Genomic DNA, 25,487 nt, shown 5'->3' with positions numbered 1-25,487 from the left:
ACTGTCCAGCTGTCCTTAGGGGAAGCGAGAGGATGCAGACAGGCATCCTTCTGGGTCACACCTGCTGCGGGTCACAGGAGCCTGACCTGGTTTCAGAGCAGACCTGCAGTGCCCGTGTGGGTGGCTGCCCCCAGTAATGATGCTACTTCCTCTGTCCTCAGGTGCATAATGAAAAACAAAAGAAACAATACAGATTTGATGGCAGCAATGATTTTCCACGCAGAGATCTCACTTCCTAAGAAGCATCATCTTAATCGAAACGTGTTATTTTGATAGCAGGAAACAAAGTCACGGGCATGGTATCACAAGAACAGTTGGGCAAGGTGATGGATTATTCTCTTTTCAGGAGGAACTGAATGTGCTATTTCTGATGTGGGAAGCAGCTCCTGGTGTGCACAGGGGGTGTTCCCTCAGTGGTCTTAAAAAAAAGCAAAGAGACAAAATCTGAGTTAGCCCAGATAAAAATACACTGTCGGGATTTAAGGATGCTCTGAAAATAAACAAGCACAGGCCTGGAAAACAGCTCTGACAGGGACAATGCAGTGAGAGGCCACAAAGTACCTGTGTTTCTCAGCAACAGGATCTGATACCAGCCAACCAGGAAGGACGGGAAGGGCCTCCCAGATCATAGTATACGTGCAGAGCTATTGCTCCAGAGGCAAGTAGCAGTCCCAGAGACAAAAAGCACCCAGGACTGCCTCTGATGCTTTGGGCAGCTCCTGAACCCAGCCTGGTGCTGAGTTTTACCTGCCTGCATCCACACTTCCTCCCTGTGCCCCCAGGGACTTTCCTCCCACCTTGTATCCTGTGTTTGGCTTTGCCAGACAACCCCACCGATTTTCCCTTCTCAGGGATGACTTCATGCAGCGTTGAACTGAAACACGGGGAAGGTTTGCTAGGGCTCAGAGCACCTGAGGAAAGGGCTTTGCTCCAGCTTGTCGCTGATGGGAAAGAAAGATGGCCACCGAGCCCCCAGCTTTGCGATGCGCAGATCTAGCAATGGGTGCACGCGGTGATTTAATGCGGTGCTGAGGATCTGGCCAGATGCGGGCGGCGGAGGAAAGGAACAAAGCCCGGCAGGAAGGTGGCGGAGTCGCTCTGAGTAACCGCAGCGCTGCACGTTAACGACAGGGCAGGTTCACTCCGGCCGCCCCGTGCTCGCCGCGGGGGTGACGCGCAGCACAAGGCGCAGCCCTACCGCCGCCCCCCGGGAGGAGGCGGCACACGCGGCCCTCCTCGGCGCCGCTCTCGGCGGGGGCTGCCCTACAGGCGGGCCGTGCCCGTGTCCCGCCCCCGGCGGGGCGGCGGCGGCTACGTGCGCGGGGCGGCGCGGCTGGCGGTGTCGGCGCGGAGCCGCGGTTCGCCCCGAGCCCCGGCCGCGCCCATGGCGAGCAGCAGCGGCGGCGGCGGCAGGTAGGGCGGGCGGCGCGGGGCCCGCTCCCCGGCCATGGCGCTGACGGAGCCCCCGAAGGCGGCGCGGCTGTGGCGCGACGCCGCCCTGCGCGCTCGGAAGCTGCGGGACGGCCCCGACGAGCCCGAGCCGGAGCCGGACGAGGGGCCTCCGGGGGGCCCGCCGCCGCCGCCCGCGGCCCGCCGCCCGCCGCTGGGAGAGCTGGAGGCGCTGAACCTGAGCGGGAGGGGGCTGGAGGAGCTGCCCGAGGAGGTGGGCGCCGCCCTGAGCGGGCTGCGGGTGCTCAGCCTGAGGCGCAACCGGCTGTGCCGCCTGCCCGCCGCCGCCCTGCGGCACCTGGGCCGCCTGGCGGAGCTGGACCTCAGCCACAACCGGCTGCGGGGCATCGGCGACGGCAGGGCGCTGGCGGGGCTGCGGGGCCTGCGCAAGCTGAGCCTCAGCCACAACGAGCTGGGCGCCGAGAGCCCCGGCCTGCCGCCCCGCCTGGCCGAGCTGGCCTGCCTCGAGGAGCTCGACCTCAGCTTCAACCGCCTGCGCCGCCTGCCCGAGGGCCTGGGCTGCCTGCGGCACCTCCGTGCCCTCGACATCGATCACAACCTGCTGCCCTGCTTCCCTGCCCCGCTGCTGGAGCTTGCCGCCCTGGAGGAGCTTGACTGCTCCGGCAACCGGCACCTGGGGGCCCTGCCCGAGGGTATCTCTGCCCTGCGCCGCCTCAAGATCCTCTGGCTGAGCGGCACGGGGCTGACAGCCCTGCCCGAGGGCCTCTGCCAGCTGGGTGCCCTGGAGAGCCTCATGCTGGATGGCAACCAGCTGCGGACTCTACCCACCGGCTTCAGTGGCTTGCAGCGGCTCAAGATGCTGAACCTCTCCTCCAATCTGCTGAGTGAGTTCCCTGCCGCCATACTGGCGCTGCCAGGGCTGGAGGAGCTCTACCTGAGCCGCAACCAGCTGGCTGTGCTGCCTCCTCGCCTCTGCCAGCTCCGCCAGTTGCGCACCCTCTGGCTGGACAACAACCGCATCCGCTACCTGCCCGACTCCATCGTGCTCCTACACAGCCTGGAGGAGTTGGTCCTGCAAGGCAACCAGATCGCCATCCTGCCCGAGGGCTTCGGACAGCTCTCCCGCGTCACCCTGTGGAAGATCAAAGATAACCCCCTCATCCAGCCCCCCTACGAGGTCTGCATGAAAGGCATCCCCTACATTGCAGCCTACCAACAGGAGTTGGCCCAATCCCAGCCTGCCCTCAAACCCCGTCTCAAACTGGTCCTCATGGGTTTGAAGGACGCTGGCAAGACCTTGCTGAGACGATGCCTGATGGAGGAGGATGGGCAGAAGGAGGATGCAGGAAGCCTGGAAGCAGGGAATGCCCAGCCCCGAGGGTGCCCTGGGCAACAGCAGGACAGTGGCAGAGCAGCAAGGTGCTGCTCCATCCCTGAGGATGCTTCCGAGCAGCAGAAAAAATGTTCTCACGTGCCATCCCACCAAGGGAAAGGAGAAAGGCCGTGCCCTGCGCCCTCACTGCCTCCGGATGCCTTCCAGGTTTCATCAAGACTGCGACTTTCGGGCAGCAAGGGCATTGAGGTGACGGACTGGACTGCAGATGTGGAAAGGGGCCTGACATTCATTGTGTATGAGCTGGCAGGGGACCCGACCTATTATGTGGTCCAGTCCTTCTTTCTTTCTCCCGGGGCGCTCTATGTGCTGGTGGTGAATCTGAGTGCCTATGTCCCTCAGCATTTCTACCCCTCTGTGGGCTATTTCTTGCACTGGCTGGGTTCCAAGGTGCCCCACGCTGTGGTGTGCATGGTGGGAACCCATGCTGACCTCTGCGCTGAGCGGGAGTTGGAAGAGAAGTGCCTGGACATTCATCACCAGATTGCCCAGCAGGAAAAGAGGGATGCTGAGGACCTCCAGAGCCTTGTTCAGCAGGTAGACGAGGCTCTGGGACAGGACTTTGACCTGCGCTGCTCCAGCCCTCACACTGCCTTTTATGGAGTCTCAGACAAGAACTTGAGACGAAAAAAAGCCCAGTTTCAGTATCTTCTCAACCACCGGCCTCAGATCCTCTCTCCTGTGCTGCCTTTCAGCTGCTGGGACCACTGCCAGGTGCGTCGCCTGCGGGACAAACTCCTCTCGGTGGCTGAGCACCGTGATATCTTTCCAAACCTGCACCGGGTGTTGCCCAAATCCTGGCAAGTGCTGGAGGAGCTGCACTTCCAACCACAGGCTCAGCAGCTGTGGCTGAGCTGGTGGGACTCTGCCCGGCTGGGCTTGCAGGCGGGCCTGACAGAGGACAGGCTCCAGAGTGCCCTGTCTTACCTGCACGAGAGTGGGAAGCTGCTCTACTTTGAGGAGCACCTCACACTGCGGGAGTATGTGTTCCACAACCTGCCACAACTCATCGACATCCTCAATGTCTTCTGCCAGCGGGATGCCACTGTGCTGCTCCAGAAACTTCTGAGTGATACCCACGTTGATGAGCTGAGGGCCACTCAGCTCCATCATTATGTGGAAGGCTTCTTGCTGCATGGCCTTCTCCCTGCCCATGTTATCCATCTCCTCCTCAAGCCCCATATCCAGAGCCGGGAGGACCTGCAGCTCATCCTGGAGCTGCTGGAGAAGATGGGGCTCTGTTACTGTGTCAACAAACCCAAATCCAAGCCTCTAAATGGGGCAGCCGCTTGGTACAAGTTTCCCTGCTACGTGAAGAATGAGGTGCCCCATGCAGAGGCGTGGATCAATGGTGCCAATCTGAGCGGGCAGTCGTTTGTGGTGGAGCAGTTGCAGGTTGAGTACAGCTTTCCCTTCATTTTCCCACCCGGCTTGTTTGCACGCTACAGCGTCCAGATCAACAGCCACGTGGTTCAGCGCTCGGATGGCAAATACCAGATCTATGCCTACCGGGGAAAAGTGCCGGTGGTGGTGAGCTATCGGCCTGCCCGGGGAGCCCTGCAGCCAGACACGTTGTCTATTGCTAGCCACGCATCCCTACCAAATATCTGGACAGCTTGGCAAGCTATTACTCCCTTAGTGGAAGAACTGAATGTCCTGCTCCAGGAATGGCCGGGCCTGTACTACACTGTGCACGTCCTCTGTTCAAAATGCCTTAAAAGAGGGTCACCCAACCCACACAGTTTTCCAGGTAAGGCACAATCTAACTTGCCTATCACCCCTTCTGGGGCTTTGTGCCTTCTTTGAGGGGATTCTGCCATGTTTATGAGAGCTTGACCTTTACTTATCCCACCCTCCCCCATCTGTCTCCCTTTCCTGATGACTTGAGTCATAGAAGAAAATATTAGGGTAGCTCCAAGGAGATAGGCTTAAAATAACACTATTCTGAGATAGGGGAATGTTATGTGCCCCTTTGCCCAGGCCATTTTTCTCTGCTTTTTGGGTTCTTGTCCTAAGCAGTGGTCATCCATCATTGGGGAGGCCCAATCCTGTGCTGATACCGATTGCCTTGAACGGCTTGACATTTTTTCCTAAGTCCTTTATCCTGCAGCTTCACCTTCTTTGGAGCTGTTTGTAAACACAGAGATGCCTGACATCACCCTGGTGTCCCCCACTCCCACCCAAAAGCATTCCTCTGAGTGCAGGAAAGCTCCTGCTGGTACACAGTGGCTACACTGATCTTTGTAGCCCCCTGTTATGCCCTCTTTTTTTAGGAGAGCCTCTGACTCTAGCAGGAGGCATTCTTCCCTGCAAAGAGAAAGGTGCTCCATCTTCTTTGTTTAGGTCTCTCACCTGGCAGCATTTCCCAGACTCTGCATTTGGGAGCTAATATTCCTTAATAAATATATATATATATATATATTTTTTTTTTTTCCTTCCACTCTCTCCCTTCTTCTAATGAAAAAATCATAATCTCTGACACATGAATATCCATGGTTCTTTTTAAATCTTTTGCCTATAAATGCATTATTTTATGAGCACTGTTTCTCAGCTGCATCTGTTTTATTTTGTGTGTATGCCTTCTCACATGCGTCCTCCTGCTCCTCTGGTTTTGCTTTGGGGTTAACTGATATGTATGTCTGCTTGAAATGAATATCTACTCTGAGCTGTAAGCAATGCTCCATTATACGCCCCCCCTCCCCCTCACCTCCAACCCCATGCTGGAAGTGTGTTGAAGCATTCTTTATTTACAGGTAACCTGAAATTGTGAAGGAACTGGGGTGTGTGCTAAGTTAAAGCAAGCAGTGAAGCTGGATGGCTTCCTAGACAATGTGAATCATAGAGTCACTGAATCATTTGAGTTGGAATCGGCCTTTAAAGGTCACCTAGTCCAACTCCCCTATAATGAACAGGGACACCCAGAGCTACATCGGGATAGTAGGGTGTGTTTAGATATTTGTATTTGTTCTGGTAGCTGATTTCGTCTCCTAAATGTGCTCTCTTTGGTAAGGAGCATTGGTCTTAGTGTGAGGGGAACCCTGGCTGTGGTACTCCCATGATCTTGCTGCTGACATGCTCAGGGCAATGTGACCTGCTTTCAGAAAAATAATAAAAAAAAAAATAATTAAAAAAAATAGCTAAGATAGCAAACAGTGCGTTTGGGCATTAGCATGGATATTGAAGATTCAGCTTCTGATGAAACCAGACCTGCCGTCATGCATCATTTACATGCGTGTGTGTTTCGCCACTGATCTTTTCTGACCCCATGGAGCTGGGTTAAATGAGAAACCTGCTCGTCTGCTTGGGTGTCATTTAAATGGAGCCTGGCTAAGACTTGTGTTGAGTGAAAAGTGCAACCCCCAACCATTTGGAAGGGTATAGCCTGCATGCCTGTATTTGATCCAAAACAATCTTTGCTGTAGATGTGCTCAGTGAATAAGAGAGTGCTCAGCATCTCTGTGGGAATCATGAAGCAAAGGGGCTTTTTTCCCCCCAGTTTTGTTGAACAGGAGGTGTGAATATTTAAAGTGGTAGTGCTCTCATGTGAGTGTGTCATGGTTGGTGTCACTTGTGACAGCTTGTGGGAAGGAGATGGTTCCAGTGTTAATAAAACATGCAGCAATAGAGATGTCTGTGTTTCTTTCCAAGCTCTTGCAGTGGAAATCCTGGCGATTACAGCGCTGCTAATTCTGAAGTAGGGCTGTGGTCTTTTTAGGGCTTCACTGAAAAACTGCTTTGCAGTCTGTTGACCTTAATAAGGGAAATATTTCTGAGAAGACATTGCCAAATTTGTGCTCAAAATTGGAAATGTAGTCTGGCTGTGTCTGCTTGTGCAATCTGTGTCGTCATTTGTGAAATCAGTGGCACATTTTTGGACCATCCAACATTTTTGTTGGAATCCCCTTCCAAGGGGTGGATTCGCCTGTTCAATAGTTGAGGGTTAATCCTTGCTTCTGCTCCGGACCTGCTTGTGCATGTATTCATTGTTTAATACACAGAAATCCAAGTACAATCTAGTGTGCACAGAAATGGTTAATAAGAATTGAGATTCTGGATTTGGTCTTCTTAAACGTTCATTGCAAACAAACGATGAATAAAAAACATCTAAAAAGGACCCAACGGAATCCTTTTAAGGAAGCTTTCTTGTTTGCAACGGCTTTGTAGTTGGGTGAATCAGTAACCGAATTGGCATCCGAGTTGGAATCTGTGTGCTTGGAGGCTGCAGTCATCTGCTCGACCAGTAAGTGCTGTGTTGAATGTTTGGGTAGCTTTTTTTCCCCTTTATGTTTGCACTACATGGAAATAAAAGGATCTTTTCCAGGCTGAAGAAAATAAATTCTTGCCATGTCAAGAAGGTGAGACCTTGGTTGGATTGTCACAGATGCTGTGAAACGTTATGATTTTGTGCATGATTTGATGTTCCTGGAGCAAAGGGCTTTTGGGTGGTAGGTGGTGGTAGAAACAAAGTATGGACTGTGGGACCTTACCTCAGGTTCTTCCCAGCACACAAGTCATCCTTATGCCTTATGTGGCTTGTTAGGGTGGGGATGCAATTCTGTTTGTTCAGTGACTTGCTTTTTTTCCTGTCTGTGGAGTTGCCTGTATGAATGTAGGTAAAAGAAAGCCAAGAGTTGTGTCTGCTTTAGAAAGATACTGTTTCAAACAGAACAGAATCATTTTCACAAATGCCAACAAGTGGAAAGATAGACTGTGTGTGATGCTCTCAGCCTGTCATAACAGGAGAGATGCTTCAATCCCCTTATCATGTTTGTAGGCCTTTGTTGTACACCCTCCAGTGCACCCACATCTCTCTTGTACTGGGTGCCCAGACTGGACCCAGTAATCCAGGTGCGGCCTCACTAGTGCTGAGCAGAGGGGAGGGATCCTGTCCTGCTGGTAATGCTTTGCCTTGGGCAACCTAGTGCACTGTCAGCCTTCTGAGTGATGGGGCACATTACTGTCTTGCATCCAGGGTGGTGTCTTCCAGAACCCCGGATCTTTTCTGGAGAGATACTTCCATCTCATGCTCCCAGCTTGTCCCTAGGCCTGGGAGATCACGAGTCTCTATTCCACCATCTTTGCTTCAGAGTTGAAGGGAAGCATGAATTCCCATGGTGGCTGAGGTGGAGTCATGAGACTTTGTCATGCTGTAGAGTCCTGCGTAAAATGGGAAGGGAACAGGTAGGACTGGTTTTCACAGAAAGGGTCAGAAGCTGCTCCCAAGTTTGAGCAGCCTCCAAATGAAAGACTCACGTTAGGTGTCTCACTGTTCTTTTAATTAAATTGTAGGCAGTTGGCTTGTTTGCCAGGTGGAGCAATACCGCTTCACTACATAATGTTAGCATGTAGCAGTGTTTTCTCATCCCTGTTTGAGGGTGGAGTCTTTCCCTCCCCCCCCCCCCCCCCCCCTTATTTTCAACGTAGGTGCTTCATTATTTTGGGGCTCTTACAACCCCTATAAGTGCCCAGCATGGTGTGAGTACTTGGCACCAGTTGTCTGGGTGGAAGGAGAATGCTGATCAGCGCCACACAAGAGTCAGGATGAGAACGGGCCTGTAATGAAGGAAACAAGCTTACAAGCTACAGTTGGGTTGTTGTGTTGTTACAGTAATGATGTGCGTATTGGCCAGATCTAATTTGTATCTCCTGCTCTCAAAGCCTGGAGAAATGGGTTGGTGGTTCAAATGGGCGTCTCACTTAGCTTGGGGGGAAGCTTTGCTGTTTGTTCCTTAGCTGCTCATCTGGTCCTACTTCATTCCACGTGGAGAGTCACCTCTGGACTTGGACTTGGGACTTCCATCGGTTACCCAGGGAAATGCTAGGTCTGGGTGTGTGCATCTTTGGTTTGGTTAGTGAAGAAATGCAAATGTTTTGGCCTTCAATGCATAACTGTTTGTTTTGGTTTTTTTTTTTCCACTTTTTTTTCTTTTTTCTTTTTTTTCCCCAGTTGCTCAAATTTCACTTTGCAGGAAGTGACCTGTAAGAGACCTGCTTAATACCCAATGATTTTCTGTGCCATTGCAAGAGAGCTGCTCGAAAATGACTGACTTGCAAGCATTAGTGGTTGCTCAGAACAAATACTAGTGCGGGTTTTCTCCTTTCCAGTGTCAACCGGTTTGTGTTCCATGCACACATCCTGAAACATGCTTTAGTTCCTGCTATCTGCATGCACTTTTGGTGGAAACAAAACACTTAGAAGTGGGAACTTGTCCCATGGGAATTTGGTCATGTCCTGTCATGTGTGTGTTTCACATGTGAGAAAAATGCTGCAGAACATAATACGTTTATGAAAGGCTATACTCTGTCTTGTGACAGGAATCCTCCTGCTGATGTCAGCTTCCCATATTTAAGAAGCTACAGGAAGTCAGTGCATCTTTGAGAGGAAAGCTTGAATGTGCAAGTATGTTGCAAGGTCATTTCACCTCCCAGGAGAATGTGGTGGGAGACTGCCGTGCCGTGTTGAATCTTTGTTGCTTGGTGTTGTGCACCTTACTTGTTGTTGGGATAGCGTTCTGAAAACAAACAAACAAACAACGAGCATCAGTTTAAATGTGGAATATGGAAGAATCTGTTTGGTAGTTAATTCTGCACAGTGCTGTGACTTGTTGTATTTGCAGTATTGAGCAAGTAGCAGTGGGCAGCAGCCTCACATGCTACTCACTAATCAGCGATCAGTTAATGGTAGCACATGTTAGTTGTTTGGCTCTTAAAAGCAGTTTGTCATGAGAGAAAATGTACTTAATGAAAAGCTCAGTGTCAAGCGCAGAATTACCAAAAGTAGAAACCCAGGCGTCCTGCTTGCAGAAGCCAGCAGCAGCAATTGAATTTAATTTGGGATGTTCAGCTGCGGTGACTTTGAGGTTCTGCTGCAGCCAGCTGAGGTCATGCTGTACTTGTATTTTCCTGGCCGCAGCTCAGACCTCTGTGATCTGGTCATGCCAAAGCTGCTGGTGGCATCGATGCACGCTCACAGGCACCCTGGTCAAGGGCAACTTGCTCGTGGCCAGTGGATAGAGGCAGGATTGCACTAAACTGTTTGTGCTGTATGTTGTTTAATGCATAACCCTAACTGCAGATTATTTTTTTCCCTAGTTTCTTCCCACAGGTATTGGAGGGGCAAGTAACCCCCAGAGCAAGCATAACTTTATTTCGGACCCTGTTCTGACCCATCTGTTTTTTCCACTTGGTGACTTGGTGGTGATGCTTGCATGGTTCAGGAAGGAGCTTTGTTATCGCTGATCCTCTAGCTAGGAACAGTGATTTGTTTGGTAAAGCAGGCGCCGCATTTTGACCATCCTGATGTTCATGTCTTTCTGCCCTCCACGCTGTCCTCATGTCTTTAAATGCTGTGTATAGCTCACTAGTTCCTATGCACATCTTCCTCCTCTACTCCATTACAGGGAAAAAGGGCTTCACTGTCTGTCTGCTAAACATTGCGGGATTATGTCCTCAACGGTGAAATGTAGCTGTACTTACTGCAGACTATAGTAGGGAATGATTTGAGGTATTGATGTCCAAGGCATTTGTTTTTACATAAAAAGGGCTGAGCAGATGGGAGTTTGTCTGAATGGGACTTAGGGCAGTGAAAATAATGATGTGTCCCCTTCCTTTGGTAATTCCTCATCCTCTTTTCTGTCTGTGAAGTGGAGAGTGGCAATCAGAATCCCTCCCTTAGCAGGGGCCTTTAGTTGTGGCTGGGCCCAGAGGAACCAGTGCAGATGAGATACTGAGGAGCCTACAGAGCTGTTGACAGGTATGGATCTGTGGGGTAGAAGGTACCTTGCAGTTGGCAGACTCACCCAGGAGTTGCCAACAGGCCTGGGGAATTGTGCATCCAGACAACCTGGTTTCAGATTGAGCAAAAGCTGTGTGCTGCCGTTGCTCAACAGGGAATTGTTCCTAGACTCAAACTGGCTTTAAAGAGCAATTTTGTACTGGACAAGGCTGCGTGTGCCAAAGCAGAGGATGCTTTGTGGCATGTTTCCAGAAAAGGGAGCCTGCAGCCAGCACCAGCCCTACTTCACCATGTTACACAACCAGGAGAGCTTCGGCTCCCTCTGCATTTCTCTGGACCTTTCTCTTGAATAGATTTTCTTTGAGGTTTTGACACCCTTGTTTCAGATAATGACGTGCCTGCTGGATGTGAAAAACTCTTGTGGCCAAATGACTCGGGATTATCAAAGTGGCTAAATTTAGGAAATTGATCAAAAAGAGCTTCCCCTTCTTGTGATCTGACATTACGTTTTTCAGTCACTGTTATTTTTACTGTGGAACTGCTTACATCTGCTTTGATTGGGCACAAAGGTGGTGACTTAAAAGAAATCCATCCCTGTAAAGTAACACAGGTGTGCTGCAGTGTCAAGTCTTTGTAGTTCTTCTAAGCTTCTAGTAGCCTGCTGTGCAGAATATTCGGTGAGTGTAAACAGAGTTGATACCAGCCTCCCTCTAGTACTTCAGGCATCCCAATTCTTTGACCACGTGAGAGTATTGCATGGGGGATTAAACTTGTGTGCTTTGACGTCATTGGCAGCTCCAGTCAGTTCTTTGCACGTGAATTTGTGAGCATTGGACAAGGGGTCTCACTTGTGTTGGTGAAGCTTGTGATCTTGCATTAATGGCATTTTTTATTCCAGCTTATAGTAAGTGAGGAGCTTGTCATTTCCCAGTGGAATGTGCATGCACCCCAAGGGAGTCCTTCAGACTCTGAGGTGATCATTATTAGATTTTAGGAAGATTTTCACTGATAGTTGTGGAGGCAAATGGCTGCTGTGGTCAGCTTGGAGCCTCCTAGAAAAAGATGCTGAAATAAATGGTAGAATCAAAGAATCATTTGAGTTGGAAGGGACGCTAAAAGGCCACCTAGTCCAACTCTTCTGCAGTGAGCAGGGCCAGCTAAGGCTACGTCAGGTTGCTCAGAGCCTCATCTAGCCTGACCTTGAGTGCCTCCAGGGATGGGGAATCCACCACCTCTGTGTGGGCAACAAAAACTTTTCCCCTTGTCCTATTACAACAGACCCTGCTAAAGAGTGTGTTCCTCTCTTTCATAGCCTCTTACAGAAGCTTAAAGGCTGTCATCAGACCTTCATGGAACCTTTTCTTCTCCAGGTTGAACTTAGTCCTTCAGAATCATAGCCAAAGCGTTTTCTGGATGAAAGGAATGTGAGAGCCTTCCTTTGGGTTTTGAAGAAAGTAGTTCTCTCTTGCTTCTTTTTGTAGCAGAAAGCTACTATGAAGCTTTTGAAGCTGCTTGTTATTTTTAACTCGTTCCATTTACTCCTTTTAAATAAATCACGTCTTTCATCTCCAGCAAGAAGACAGCCTAGCGCATAATGTTCATGCACACATGCGCGTTTTGGAGTGCCTGCAGTGAAGCTAAACACAACGTTAAGAAAAGGTTGCCAAACAAGGCAAGGCAATGCTGCTAGTTCGTGATTCACACAGGGAGCTAATTTTTAAACAGTAAAAACCTTTGGGCTGAACCAGGTGCACTGAGAACAGGTCCCTGATACCTTTGGATACCATGATGGGCTGGCTGTGAGTGCAAGGCTGGCATTTTTGGCACTGCACCTTGCATATACTGAGATGTGCACCCATTCAAAAGCTGCAGTACTGCTCTGAAACAGCACCTCTAGTAGAAAGTTGTGTCACAAAATAGCCTCTTGACTGTGAGCCTTGCATGTGATTCTGTTCCTGTGGCCATCCAAGTAGTGCAGGTGAGTGCTGGGCTGGGAGCTGAGTGAGAGCTGCGGCACTTCTGCTGCTTGCTCATGTACTGTTTGATTCCCCCATTGCATAACACAGCGTGATGCAGTTAATCCGGTCATCGTTACAAAAGGATTTAAGACTGATTTTTTTATTCAGCAGTCATCTTCAATAAAGCCTTGCCTCGCTCGAAGGGCTGTTCTCCTCTTGTATGTTTAAGCAAAATGCAGGAGACTGAGAGATGGACGGGAACAAGAAGTTCATGGAGAAGGAGCACAGGCACCTCTGGCTGCCAGAAACGTGCTGGAGAAGCCCAAAAACACAGGGCACGTTTCCTTTAGCACTAAGCTCAAAAAATCTTTAGGTATGTAAACAGGAGCATCCAGTGTGACTGTATTTTGTTTGCTTTTTTTTTTTTTTTTTTTTTTAACTTACGGAGCACACTTTTTTTGCTTAGTGGAGGGGAAGATTGTGCTGGTTGTTGTCTGGCTTGTGTTCTCCCTTGGCTTGAGCCAAGAGCAGTTGCTCCTTGTTTTTCTTAGAACAGTACGTTATGTGAGTTGGTATGTGGTAGATTTGCATCCTTGGCTGTGCTACTGCTTTGTGGAAAGCGCTCTAAGGTAACTCGTGGCTTCTGAGCAGCCCTGAAGCTTGCTGAAGCCCTATCCTGAAGTCCCACTGCAGAGCATGCAACCCCTGGGGAGGTGCAGGATGATAGTGGAGATGCTGGAGGAATTAAATGTTTCCCTGGGAGACCTATGAGTTCCTTACAGCCCCCAAAGCTCCCTCCTGGTTCAGTGGCAAATGTGGCTGCAATGGGAGAAGTGCTTTTTAAGCAGCAGAGAAGGGTGCTGCACTTTATTTGGGGGCAGTAAAAACTCAAGACCAGATGGCATTTAGCAGGTGATGAACTCTGCAGGAGTTAAGCAGCAAAACTATTGTTTCTGAACTCACGTGACTTCTCATTTTGGAAAGCGTTCCAGTGGCAGAATAGAAGGGATAAGAGTTGCTTTCAGCAAAGGTAGTAAAACAGTCTACAGTGTTGTCCATAAATAAGCAGTTTCCCATAGGCAAAATATGTTTGCAAGCAAAAGTGAGTTATTGCCTTGATTTATAACTCTTAGTTGTCACTCATTTGGGTCTTAGGGAACAAGAAGGTTCAAAGAAAAGTGGTCAAATGATTGGAAATACCAGGGTTTCACTGAAAAAAAAAAAATAAAGAGGAAAAATAGATTTAAAAGATTAATCCTCATCTCTTCTGGAAAAGAGGACAAGAAGAAAAGGTTTTGGAAAGCTCTTACTAGTAAAGGGACAGACAGAGCTTTGTTCTTGACCACTGAGCAGTGCAAATCCAGCAGCTTACTTGTACTTCAAAACCAGCAACTTTGTTAATAATAGAAGTACTTTAAATCAAATGGTAACTACTCAGCTGAAGCCATACCTGCCCTCTGTTTGCAGTGTGGTGTTATTTATTAACCAGGAGAAACTGGGTGACTGTAGAAAAAGCAGCAAGAAAACGTTTTGCTCAAATTGAGCACACGTGTAGAATAAATCCTGCGATGTACGTGCACAGATCAAATTCCAAAGTACACTGGCTTCTTAATAGATTGAAATGGGGCTTCCCTTTGGTCTTTAAGGGATGAGTATGAGTTGGTTCAATTAACAGGTAAAATACCCTTTTGATGTAAGCCTAAATGGGAGCTAAGCTGATTAGACTGTGCTCCTTAAACCACATGAGTGCTGGTGAAGGAATTCACTCTTTTGCATAATTGACTCCCTGTTTTTTTCTGAAGAATGGTATGCAGAGGGTTTGGAGTTTTGTGTGTGCTTCTCACCTTAAGTGATCTGGGAGTACTTGCCATGCAGGTGTGAAAAAACAGCTCCCTCCTCCAATTCATTTTACTGTTAAAACTGTAGCGTTGGAATGGCTTTAAGGTAAGAAGAACAACCAATGGAGTTAAGTTGCTTTTATCTGGGAAAAGTTTATTTAATCTCCAGAAAAACTGTTGGGAAGCACAGGTATGTACACGTCTTCTGTGTGTGTTTTGATTTGATTTTTTCTATTTCTCCCAACCCCTGGCTAGCTTCTGCCCAAAGAAAGTGTCTTATGTGCTTGCCTCATTCTCCTCTGTGTTTAGCAGGTGGTCAGACTGAGACTTGCTCCTGCCTTATGACTAGCTAACAGTCCATAGGACAGAATCTGGTAAGCTTCTCATCTCTTTGGTCCCTTCCAGGAGCTGACTTTTCGCGTTGCCAGCTTTTAACATGTTGTAACCCAAATCCAGGGAGCTGGTGCTAGCAAAATGCCAGTTTGACCAGTCCTAGTCACTCCCTGCAGACATGGGAGAACATTGCCTGTTCGCTTTGTTCGTCAAAGTAATGGCTTTGAGAGCTTTTTTTAGACTCCATTTTTCCCTCCAGTGGGACCTGCCACATTCTGATTTTCTAGATGGAGGAGAAAGCTCAACATCTCTTCTGTGCTGAGTGTAATAGCTTTGGGCTTACTTCTTTTGAAAGGTAGGCTGGTGGGAACTATCCGTTTGTACTGGCTGAAGCTGCAGTGTCTGATATGCAGGTGGCTGCTCTTGTGTGCAGCCCTGCTGTTACTGGATGAGAGCAGCCAGACTAGTGCAGTTGGCAGCTTTCTTTCCAGCTGGTCCCTGCCTTGCCAGGATGAGAAAGTGCCCAGCTATGGTCAAAGGGGTGGAATTAAAAATAACCAAAAGGTAGATTCTGGGCTTGGTTACTCAGTAACAGACCTCTTTCTATTTTGGGATGAAGATAATTTGCACTGAGCTTGTTATACTGTGACTCGCCCTTAAAATGCCTTGACAGTCAATTTCGTTCCAGCTAATAAGGTCCTAAAATGTTAATGAAGCAAATCAATTTTTCATGGCTTTGTATTGCAGTCATCTGAAAGAGCTGTGTTGCAGCCTGCTGATTCCAGGATGCTTTTTAGGGCAGATATTAGAAGGGTGATGAAATACTCAGTGATTTGGAGGATTTCTCATTTTCTGTTTCAGCTTTTCCCCGGCACCCACTCTCATTTTCCTGTCCTATATACTTGTCCCCTGTGACTGCCTCCTTTCTCCATTGTCGGCTCTCACGAGCTGGGGCTGTTTGCTTCCACATGCCCCCCTGCAGTAGGAAACACAAAGGACGAGTGCCTGACAGGACAGGGGACAGCAAAGCTGGACAAGAGGGGCTACTTATGCTGAAATACTATCTGAAATAGATGGAGGACAAATCAGAGAAAAGGCATCACATTCATGTCAAAAATCAGTCTCCTCTCCTTCTGGCCCATCTGTCACTGAGATGGCAGTGCAACTGCATGAAACCTCTCTGTGAGCTGCAGAAAGAGGAGAGAGGTGTTGCTGTGTCATGGAGACACACTGATAGCAACCTGTGCTGGCTTAGGCATTAGGAATTTCTGAGCTGCTTGTTTCATATCGTCAGAACAAGATAGAAGGGCTCAAACCTTCACGACTTCTCCTGAGACCTGCATCTTGATGGAGTTATTTTGATTATTTGCTTCTGCTGTCTCTGTTCTGGTTTGTGAGTATGGAGATGGGAAGATTGATATTGTCTGGTTTTGGAAATGCTGCTTTTTTTGTTTTTATTGAGTTTCAGTTCCAGCTATAATTATGTGGCCCTGAGAAAAATGTTTTAAAATGATGTTTTGAGACAAACATAATGTTTTCCAAATGTTATTAGCATTAGTAGGGGTGAGCTCAGAGAAACCACTGAGACGTAAAATGAGATGCAGATTTGCATTTTGAATAATTGCCCTCCTTTAGCTGCTGAGCTGAGCATCTGAAATGCCTTCTACCCAAGTTCACCTAGAGGTACGCTCAGTCCAGTGGCAGGAGCTTCCCTGGAGCTTTTGCAACCATTGAGTTGTGACAGTGTTCTCTTCTGCTGTGACAATGAGAGGTCAAGTGCTAACTGACTGTCATGAACTGGGAAAGGAGGGGGGGTGTTTGGTGTTCCTGTGACCAAGCTGGTATTTGTGTGATCAACTTTATGGCCAAACTTGGAGGCTGCAGTATCCAGGGAGGACATCTCTCCATGTATCTCACCAGGGTGGCTTTCAGGGAGGCTTTGCAGAACACCTGCCCCTAGGGTGATGGTCTCAGGGCTCCTTGGGTTGAAGGGCAGTGTGGGTGATGTCAACAAGGGCACTGTTGGGGCCTGTGCTGAGCAGGGCACAGCCTCTGCAGTTGACCTGAGGTTCTCTGGCCTGGTGTGCAGTGGTTCTGCATCCCAGCAGCCCTGGCTGGAAAGCAAGGGAGAAGATAATTAAGTCCTCGATCGGAGGTCTCTATGCAACCCCCTTGCTATGAGCAGGGCCAACCCTACAGATAAATAAGGTTGCTCAGGAAATAAATGAAGGATAGTGCAGGGTTGTAATTTTCTATTTTTGTGCTTCAGATGTAGACAGTGCTTTAAGACACAATTAAAAATTCATACCAACAGAGAGTAGTGCTTTTTTGGAGTGCAATCCTTGAGAATTAAGTTTATGCGTGCTGCACAGCAGCATTTGCAGGATGCAGCTTTTTTGTTTCATCCAAGCCAAGAGTGGTGAAGATAAGATTTAAATGACATGGAATAGAAGCAGGCTTGTTGTGAGACACAGCACAGAGAAGGGACTTGGGGTATGAAAGCAAAAGAGCAGTAAAGCTACAAAAGCAAGTTTGGGGGTATGGGATGGAGTGAGGGGGCAGTGATGAGGCAGGGCAGGATGTAGGAATAAGTTCTGTTTTCGTGTTGTGAAGCATGGCTGATATATCAAGATCCCAAGAGAGAAGGCTGTGAGCAGCAGCATGCAGCCAGGGCTTAGATCCTGCTTGTCCACTGTTTGCTTGTTGTCCCAGATCCTTACTGACACCATATAAATGCCATTGGGCTGGTACTGTGCAAATGTATCCTCCTGACAGCTCCAAGAGAAAGGAGATGGCCTGGCAGGCTGCAGCAAAATCTCTCAGCCCTATGCCCTTGCTGTAGATCATTGACACATGGACAGGGAACCTTGTGCCACCTAGCATACCTGTGGCAGTGGAAGCTGTGTAGAAAATGCAGCAGAAAGCAAAAGGCCTGGGTGAGATTTTCCTTTCTTCGTGCAAAACCCTTCTGTCTGTTAGAAAGCCAAGTAGACTTACAGCTGGGCTTGTCTGTCTGCCAGCACAGAGCAACTGAACACTGTTGCAAGTGCTTTCCTTTCTTACTATCAGTGTTCCTCTGAACCATCTGATCCGTCATGGGTATCTGGCATTTCATGGGTATTTTCTATAGGTCAGCAAAGTGTGCTTTGAAACTTGCATGATCTGATTGTTGGCAAGGACTCTGAAGAAGTCATCTCAACCCAAATCACAACTCAATAACAGAAGGAATAATGGACCTGCATCTGCATCTGACCAAAAGCTGTACACCAGGAACACAGGAAGGAAATATGGCCATAAGAGTATCTTCCTTGTGTGGCGATACACAACTGCTCTCTGGTGCAGGCAGTTATCCTCACCTCTCTGCAGACATTGGCCTGGCCCAGGTATCCAGCACAAGTTTGTGTCTGTGGTGTTGCAGGACTGCATTTCAGAGCAGAGAGGCAGAACTGATGTTTTTTTTTGTGACATGTTTATGGAGGAGTGTGCAATCAGAATACAGACTGGCTGGTCTTCATGTAGGGGCAGAGCATGCCTGCAGGCATGGGCTGCTCTAGGTACAGTTGTACATAACTTAAACCAAATAATCACCACCACATGCCAAGGATTTAGCTTTTTCCTTTGTATCAGTGTGGTACTTCATTGGGTCTCCTCAGGCTCACTGCTGAAGTTTGTGAGAGCACGAAGCCGAGCACTCATGTTCACAGTGGCCTCAGTGGCAATCTACAGGGGAAGGTGAGGCTGTGATGAAGAGGACACTTGCTTGAAGAGCTATGGAAAGATGATTGCATGCAAACCAGGCATCTATTTTACCCTGAAGCAACCTCTTCTGCATGAGAATTTTCCCCTTAAGGATTCTTGAAGTGGAGAGACAAAAATGGGAGCAAAGGCCTAAGCAGGCAGTCTTATTTCACTCTTCTGGTTTAAGATCTAAAGGATATTAGCCATACATTTACAGCACGTAGTGGTGTGCCAATGTCATGACTCATGTTTAGAACTGGTGTTTTCTGTACTGTTAGCAAAATTGCATCTGGAAAGTCTACCTGGGGCTGGAAATCTGGGAGGCACTGGGACACAGAGCCCTGTGGTGTGCATACTTGCTGAGACACATCACTGCTTTCAACATGTGACAGCTCACATAATTGAGGACGCTGCCTTGTAGGTTCAACTTTGAATTGCAAATACTGTCACGATTCATCTGTCTTGGTGGCTTAAAAGCTGCTCTGCCACTTCAGGTTTGAGTGTGGGTGTGAGAGGAGGGTAGGCAGTCAAATCAAATGTGGTTTCAGCTTCCAGACTGGGGGTTAAACTGGATCTGCTGGTCCCAAAGGTGGGCTCTCCTTCTGGAGGAGCTGTGTTTGTTCCCTGCCAAACCCTCCCTGCTGTTTTGATGATACCAGACAATGTCTTCTGAACCTGCTGGGAAAAATGAAGTTTTTCAGATCTGCTTTTTCACAAAAGCAGGAAGAGAACCAGTGTGAGAAGGAAAGGAGAGAGTGGCATCTGGGGGGGGCTTCAGGAATAGTGGGGCTGATTGCTAGTGTGCTACCCTGCACAGACTGGGCTGTTGTTCTTGGGAGCCTGACTTTTCTTCTGTTTTTCTTGAGATGCCAGGCAAGCAAGGCTAGACACTTGGAGCCATTTTTCTGTTGTTCCTTGTATAACAGCAGAAGGATTAGTTGAAAATGCATTTTACAGTAGGGAAGTCCAAGGATCTGTGTTCTGCCCTGGACTACATGCTGCGAGGGTGCCAGCTTGGCACAAGGACAGCAGAGCTGATGCAGATCATTCAGCAAAGGATTAACACGTGCTGTAAGGAACCCCTGCTGTTCCTGACTCGCGGGGCTGGTATCGTCTCCATGAGGGAGCAGCTGACAGCTTGGAGTTGGGATTTGCATGCTCAGCAGGGTATGGGGTGGCCCAGAGCCCTGGCAGGAAGCAATAGCAGTCCGACAGCAGCTGTTCCCAGGGAGAAGGGAATCCTGTTGCCTATTTTGACTTTGCTTTTAAATATTATTCTGGCAGCTGCCAGAGGTACGCTGTGGCTGCTCAACCATGGCAGGACAGCAGGATCTCTCCAGCTTCTGGGTAGCTCCAAGAGGAACAGCTCAGAATTCGCAGTACTGGAGCCAACAATTGGGTAGTCACGGTGTCTAGGGTTGTTTTGGATTAAAACAGGAGATATATAAGGGTCTAAAAAAAGGTCAAGCATGCTGGTTTGAGATCCCCCTTAGAATTTATTAGAGGTGAAATACCAAAGCAATGCAAAATCAATGTCTGTGGGTGCTCCCAAGACATCTGCTTTCTGGCTTGCACCATAGAAGGTGGTCTTGGCATGGTCCTTGTAGCAACCTTCTGCTTGAACTGAGGGACAGATGCTTTTTTGTGGGTGTGGATGGTTGTAGTATGCAGAGATGAACAATAAGACTTGTATCTGTAGCTTCATCTGTCTACTAATTATCCTGCTGATGCTACAGGTCAGCTCCTTCCCTTGCTTGCAGCTTGAAGGTAGACTTCTGGATCCCGTCTGCCCCCAAAGCCTAATTAAAACTCCTACTCCCAAAAACCTCCCTCTCATTAGGCCCCATGTAGATGCTATGAATCCCCAAGGAGCTCTCAGATCTGTGTAGTGATTTAAAGCAGACACGGGAAACATGGCAGATGTTACTTTTCTGAGGAGCAGTATATCTGCAGGCTGTAATCATCAGGACATTCACCATGGTTACGTGTTTGAGACGTGCTGGGGTTGCAGGAGCAGGGAGCCCTCATATAGTGCTTACTTGCATTGACTGTGGATGTTTGCTTGGGGGGAAGGGCATGCTAAAAAGATGTCTAGCAAATACTTGCCTTGTTCTTATTCTCTTCCTTTATTCACAGGAGAACTGCTGAGTCAGCCAAGACCAGAGGGACTGACGGAGATCATCTGTCCTAAGAACGGCAGCGAGCGAGTTAATGTTGCCTTGGTTTACCCCCCCACTCCTACTGTGATCAGCCCTTGTTCCAAGTGAGCCCTGAAAGCAGCCCCCACTCCTCTCAGTACACACCAGAAAGCCTATGTAAAACAATGTCCTTGCTAAGTGTTTTCTGGAAGGTAGCAGTACCACAGCTCAGGGACGGTTCTAATTATGTGTGGTTGTAGGCAGACTGCTCAAAGGAGGAGAGTCAAAGTAAAGTGGGTCGAGGTGTTCCCTGAGCTGTGTTGTGACAGATAAGGAGATCATATCATCATGCATAAGTTTAGGTAGAAAGAAATCTATGGAGTTCTCTATCCCACCCTGTGCTCCAAGCAGAGCCACCCTCACAGCTGGGTCATGTTGCTCAGGATCTTGTATGGGTGAGATTGTGTTGTGCTGTTCTCTTTGGGTAGAGTTTATTCCTTCTGTCCCATCAGTTCCCTCTATTTCAGCTAGCCTCTTACCATGATGAAGATGTGCTTGTGTTGGAATCTGGTGGAGAACATGTCAAAGCTAGGTGGCCACGAGCTTGTGGTGGTGCATGGGGCTGCCTGTTTAGGTGCAGCACTATGCACTTGTCCTTTGTGTGCAAGGGAATTTGGCAGGTAGCACTGAGGAGCTTGAGAGCAGCTTGGGTGATAGATGACTGTTGAACTCGGTGTTAAGGAACCCTTCAGTGCCCGCTTGAAGCTGGAAAGAAGGTAGCTGCTCTGATCCTGAGTCACAGGCTGCAGCAGCTCCTGCTGCTAGTCTTCCTGTGTGTGTGCTTGGCACAGCATCTTTCTAACCCCAGGTTACAGCGTTTGTTATACTGTGCTGTCACCTTTGTGCCTGTGTACTTGTCCCCCCATCCTCCATAGTGTCTTAACAGCCATGTCCTACTTTCAGTCAGTCTGTTGGCAGGAAACGTTCTCAAAAAGGCTGGTCTTATTTTTATTAAAAGTGCTTTCCCTCCTTATTTAGCAGCCTAGAGAAAATTCTGTATCTTAAGTTATTAATCACAAGGATTATGAACCCTGCTGCTCTTGCTTCACCACCATTTCTCTCTCCTTTCCTTCTCCAGATAAATCATCAGTACTGGTGCCAAAGGTTTTCCACCGGAGAGGAATGTGGCTGATGCTCTACAGTGCTCCCATCTCCAGTTGTAGAATTGCATGCTGACAGGGATCGGTGGTAATTTGGGACTCTGAGATGCCACAGGGCAGGGGCAGTTCGCAGGTTCAGGCTTCATGGCTGGAGTGGACATGGTCACCTGCAAGCTGGGGATGACAACGAGACATGGAGCAAAGCAATTGCTGCAGATGGCAGGGCTGCCGGCCTGAAGAAAAGCACCAGGGAAAGGATTCTGTGGACCCATTGATTGCGTATTGAAACTCATTGGGATCTCATGATGAATGTAAAATTGTTCTTGGTACCATTTACTTCAGACCTGCTTGGAGGAAAATCTCTTGACATGAGCTGTAGCAGAATTCCCCGGATATGTTCCTGGACAAGTGAGTTTTGTGGCAGTTGGCCAAGGCATTGTGGGGAAGGGGGGTTGGTTCTGAGAAGCCTATGAAATTGTTTCAATGCAAAACCCTGGGCTGTGTCCCACACAGCAGGCTCAGGTCATGGCCTGCAGTGCAGGGGGAAAAGCATCCTAGGAAATGTTTCCTGCCTTATGCAGTCGCGTATGCTCTACTACACAGTGGTAAGGATGTGTTGGAGGAGCAGACAAGTTGGGACCTGCTGTGACATTCTCCTGAATTGTGGTCCTTAAAATATCAGCCTGGCTGTAAATAGTCCCTTTGTCAGGAGCTTAACATTGGGGAATGCAGAGCAGAATCTGTTCTAGTAGGAAATTGTGGGGCCCAGGTATAAAGAAGAAAACCATTGTTTCTAACTTCAACATGGAAAGCAGCCAAATAAAAGCTCAGTCAACTTGCTGTCTTTTTGGAGTGTCATTCCAGCCAGGAGGGAGCCTAGGCTCAGCCTTCAAGTGTCGACCTGCAACCTCTGGCAATGGGCTTTTAAACATTTCTCATACCAGTAAGAAGCATTAATGGTTGTGCTTCTTTACTGCTACAGCTAAACTCACTAGGAATTGCCTCTGGTGGCAGGAGGGAGGTGAGATCTTTCCAAATGGTGCTCAGAATAGTTCTAGAAAACTTCCACATCCCAAGTTTTGCTGCCTGTGAAACGTGGAGAGTCCAATATAGTTAGAAACTATGTTAGAGCATTGTCTGCAGTCACCTCCTATGCTGGGAGGGTTTCTCTTCCTGTCTCGGCTGCTACTCACCTCTCTTTCCATCCTCTGTAGGAAGAAAATAGTGATTTATTGCTGAGCTGTTGCGTGAAGTCCACATTGCAAAGATATCGCCCACTGGAATCCTTCTCCAGACAGGAGGTCATCTTCCCTGTGCGCCCAGCTGCTGCTGTGGGATTCAGGAGTGCTAAAGGAGCAAGAGGACAAAGCAGACACCTTACAGCCTGCTCCATGGGACTGCAGCCCTGCTGCCACTTCATCAGGAGCTCAGCGTTACCTGGCCTTTGCAGGCAGCAGGCACCCAGCCTGTTCCATGTACTGAAGCCATAATGCTGGGAGAATGGCAGTGTGGAGATCAGTCGAGTTACTTAATGTGAAATTGGGATCACTCATCCGCCCACTGTTTAGCAACTGGTGTAACTGTTTTCATCTGTTTTTATTTGTTTGTTTGTTTTGTTTTTTTTAATGTGCTAAAGCCATTTAATTTTCTATGCAGCTCAGAAATGTCTCCCTTTTGCAACTGCCAAGTGAGAGATCTGTGCAGAAAAACCGTGCCAAGTGGCTTCTAGCCCTTTTGGTTTTGCTGCTTCTCTCTTTTAAGGATGTATCCTGGAATCCTCTGCACACGGCATCCCTTTGCTGAGCTCCTGTCTCTTAGACTCCATGCAGCATCACTGAGCCCCAGGGATTAGTGCCCTGTATGTTTGAAGGGACTTTCATTTTTCTTGAGTCAAGCCTAAAGGAAAGAAGGCTTGAAGATGTTCTAAGAGCAGAGATTATCCAGTTCAGAGCATGCATTCCTACTCTGCTCTTGTCCTCGCTTTGAGAGTAATCAAACTGTTAGAAAAGGGCCGAGGCCTCTGCAGAGCACCCTGCAGACTTTACAGCAAGCGTACAATGAAGAAAGAGGGCAAATAGGACTGGGGCATCAGTTGTCTCCCTGTGGAACTGATGGTGACTGTAACCCCTTTGGAAGAGGAGAGGAATCTCCTGACACTTGATCCTCACTTCACTCAAGAGGGCCTTGTGCTGGTTTTGCTCATTGGTTTGCAGACCTCTTGCTTGCTAACCAGTTGATTTTGTGTTCAAACTGGTGCACATGGACTTGGAAGCAGACCTGTAGGGCTTTCAGCACCTGGAGCTCATACTGGAGTATTTTGTGTTACTTGGAAGCAAAACGTGGGTTTCAAACATGCATCCGTCCAAATGAAACTCTTGCAATAGCAACCTTGCCTTCTGCTGAGTCTGTGTAACACTGAAGAAACTGCATGTCCTAAAGCAGCATCCAGATATGTTAAGGTAGAGCCCAAAGGGTAATGTGGTATATCTAGCTCATCTTAGGGCTTGCAGGAATTCTTGGAGGCTTCTGACAACTGCAGGGGAACCTAAGGGGTGGGATCACTCTGTTTTAACTCTGCTGAAGGCAACAAGGTCATAGAAGTAAGACGGGTTCAGCCTGCTACACTGCCAAGATGGATTTGACTAGTGTCCTTTCTGCATTTTGTCTGTGCTCTGAGTTTGGGAGATTCGACTTTAATGCGGAACAGACAAAGACATCAGATTGGGGGTTATCCTGCCTTGCCGCCTCTGAAATCAAAAGGATGAGACTGGGGACTGTGGAAGTACGCGTTCTCTCCCTTGCAGCATCCTCAGGTGTGCTCGGCTGTGCCGTAGCACTAGAGCTTATGTTGGGTCCCTGTCCCTTTCCCATTTCTCCTTTGGTCTTCTGATCTAGTTAAAGTTTGTCAGAGCAGCAGGAGTCCCTTGCTGTGAAAGGCAGATGTGGCTTTGTTAAAGGGAACTGCAGATGTTATTTAGGAGTTCACTAAGTGATGTGGAAACCCTCCAGCTCGCTCCTACAGAGCCAGATGCTGGAGCTCAGCTCCAATCTTTGGTTGGGATCTTGAGCCGCCATCCTTGGAAAGGCAGTGTGGGGAGTTGGAGATGCTGCACCGCAGTAAGCACAAGAAGAGTCAAGGCCTCAGTGTAGCACTCACCACGCGCTTCGTGGCTCAGCTCATGAACTGTAATTGCAGGTATTCACTTAATCTGCGTACCTGGGCAGGATTCTGCGCGCACACACACACACACGCATGCCCAGACGTACACGCACCGCACCGACACGTCCTCACCAAAACAACAAAATAAAAGCGATTCTGAATCTCAAGGAGCAGCTTAGCTCTTTGGTTTGTGTTCCAGTTCTTGGGTCCTGCCTCTGGGGCGCTCTGGGAATAATTGCAGCCTTGCTTTTTTTTCGAAGGTGAAATGGAGCTGCTGGTGAGAGTGCTGGCATGGGCTTTTACAGGGAGGAGGGAGCACCCAGGAGCTATTGCTGTGCTCTCTTCTGGCTGCGAACAGTGTTTAGGAGCAATTGGCTTCCTGGGTGAATGTGCCCAGGCCTGCCTGAGGTGGGGCCCGGCTGGAGCTCCCAAGAAATGATGTCGCTACTTGCACTGGTGGCTCATGCAGAGCAACCTCCTGGGTGGGATTTTCTACCTGGGTGGCTTTCCTTAGAGCTGGGGAAGTGGCTTTTCCTCCCTATTTCACGTTCTTTTGTAGGTTTCAGTCAGAAGTGGGGGGACAAGATGCCGCCCAGCATGCCCTCCCTATGACCCTGGGATTCC

The 25,487-nt window shown here is 48.8% G+C and overlaps 1 protein-coding gene across 2 annotated transcripts; it reads left to right on the top strand.

Annotated features, from left to right (window-relative positions):
* Positions 1-1,331: 1,331 nt before the first annotated feature.
* MFHAS1 (multifunctional ROCO family signaling regulator 1) lies at positions 1,332-25,040 on the top strand. Of its 2 annotated transcripts, XM_072335769.1 has the most exons (4): positions 1,333-4,553; positions 20,542-20,668; positions 21,682-22,111; positions 22,918-25,040. In XM_072335769.1, exons 1-3 carry the CDS (start codon positions 1,448-1,450, stop codon positions 21,683-21,685), a joined length of 3,237 nt encoding a protein of 1,078 aa, XP_072191870.1. In that variant the 5' UTR covers positions 1,333-1,447; the 3' UTR covers positions 21,686-22,111; positions 22,918-25,040. The 2 variants fall into 2 exon arrangements, with proteins under 2 accessions (XP_072191871.1, XP_072191870.1); XM_072335770.1 differs by lacking the exons at positions 21,682-22,111; positions 22,918-25,040 and having other exon boundaries at positions 1,332-4,553; positions 20,542-20,672.
* Positions 25,041-25,487: the final 447 nt, after the last annotated feature.

This window comes from Excalfactoria chinensis, chromosome 4 (assembly GCF_039878825.1).
Source record: "Excalfactoria chinensis isolate bCotChi1 chromosome 4, bCotChi1.hap2, whole genome shotgun sequence".
Lineage (NCBI taxonomy): Eukaryota > Metazoa > Chordata > Aves > Galliformes > Phasianidae > Excalfactoria > Excalfactoria chinensis.
The sequence above is the reverse complement of the archived record's forward strand: the minus strand, read 5'-3'. Positions and strand labels throughout refer to the sequence as shown.

Bases quoted from the DNA above. Each gene is read 5' to 3' on its own strand.
- MFHAS1 (XM_072335769.1), top strand. From the start codon at position 1,448: ATGGCGCTGACGGAGCCCCCGAAGGCGGCGCGGCTGTGGCGCGACGCC. The intron at 4,554-20,541 runs GTAAGGCACAAT...CTTTATTCACAG, and splicing joins CAACCCACACAGTTTTCCAG to GAGAACTGCTGAGTCAGCCA.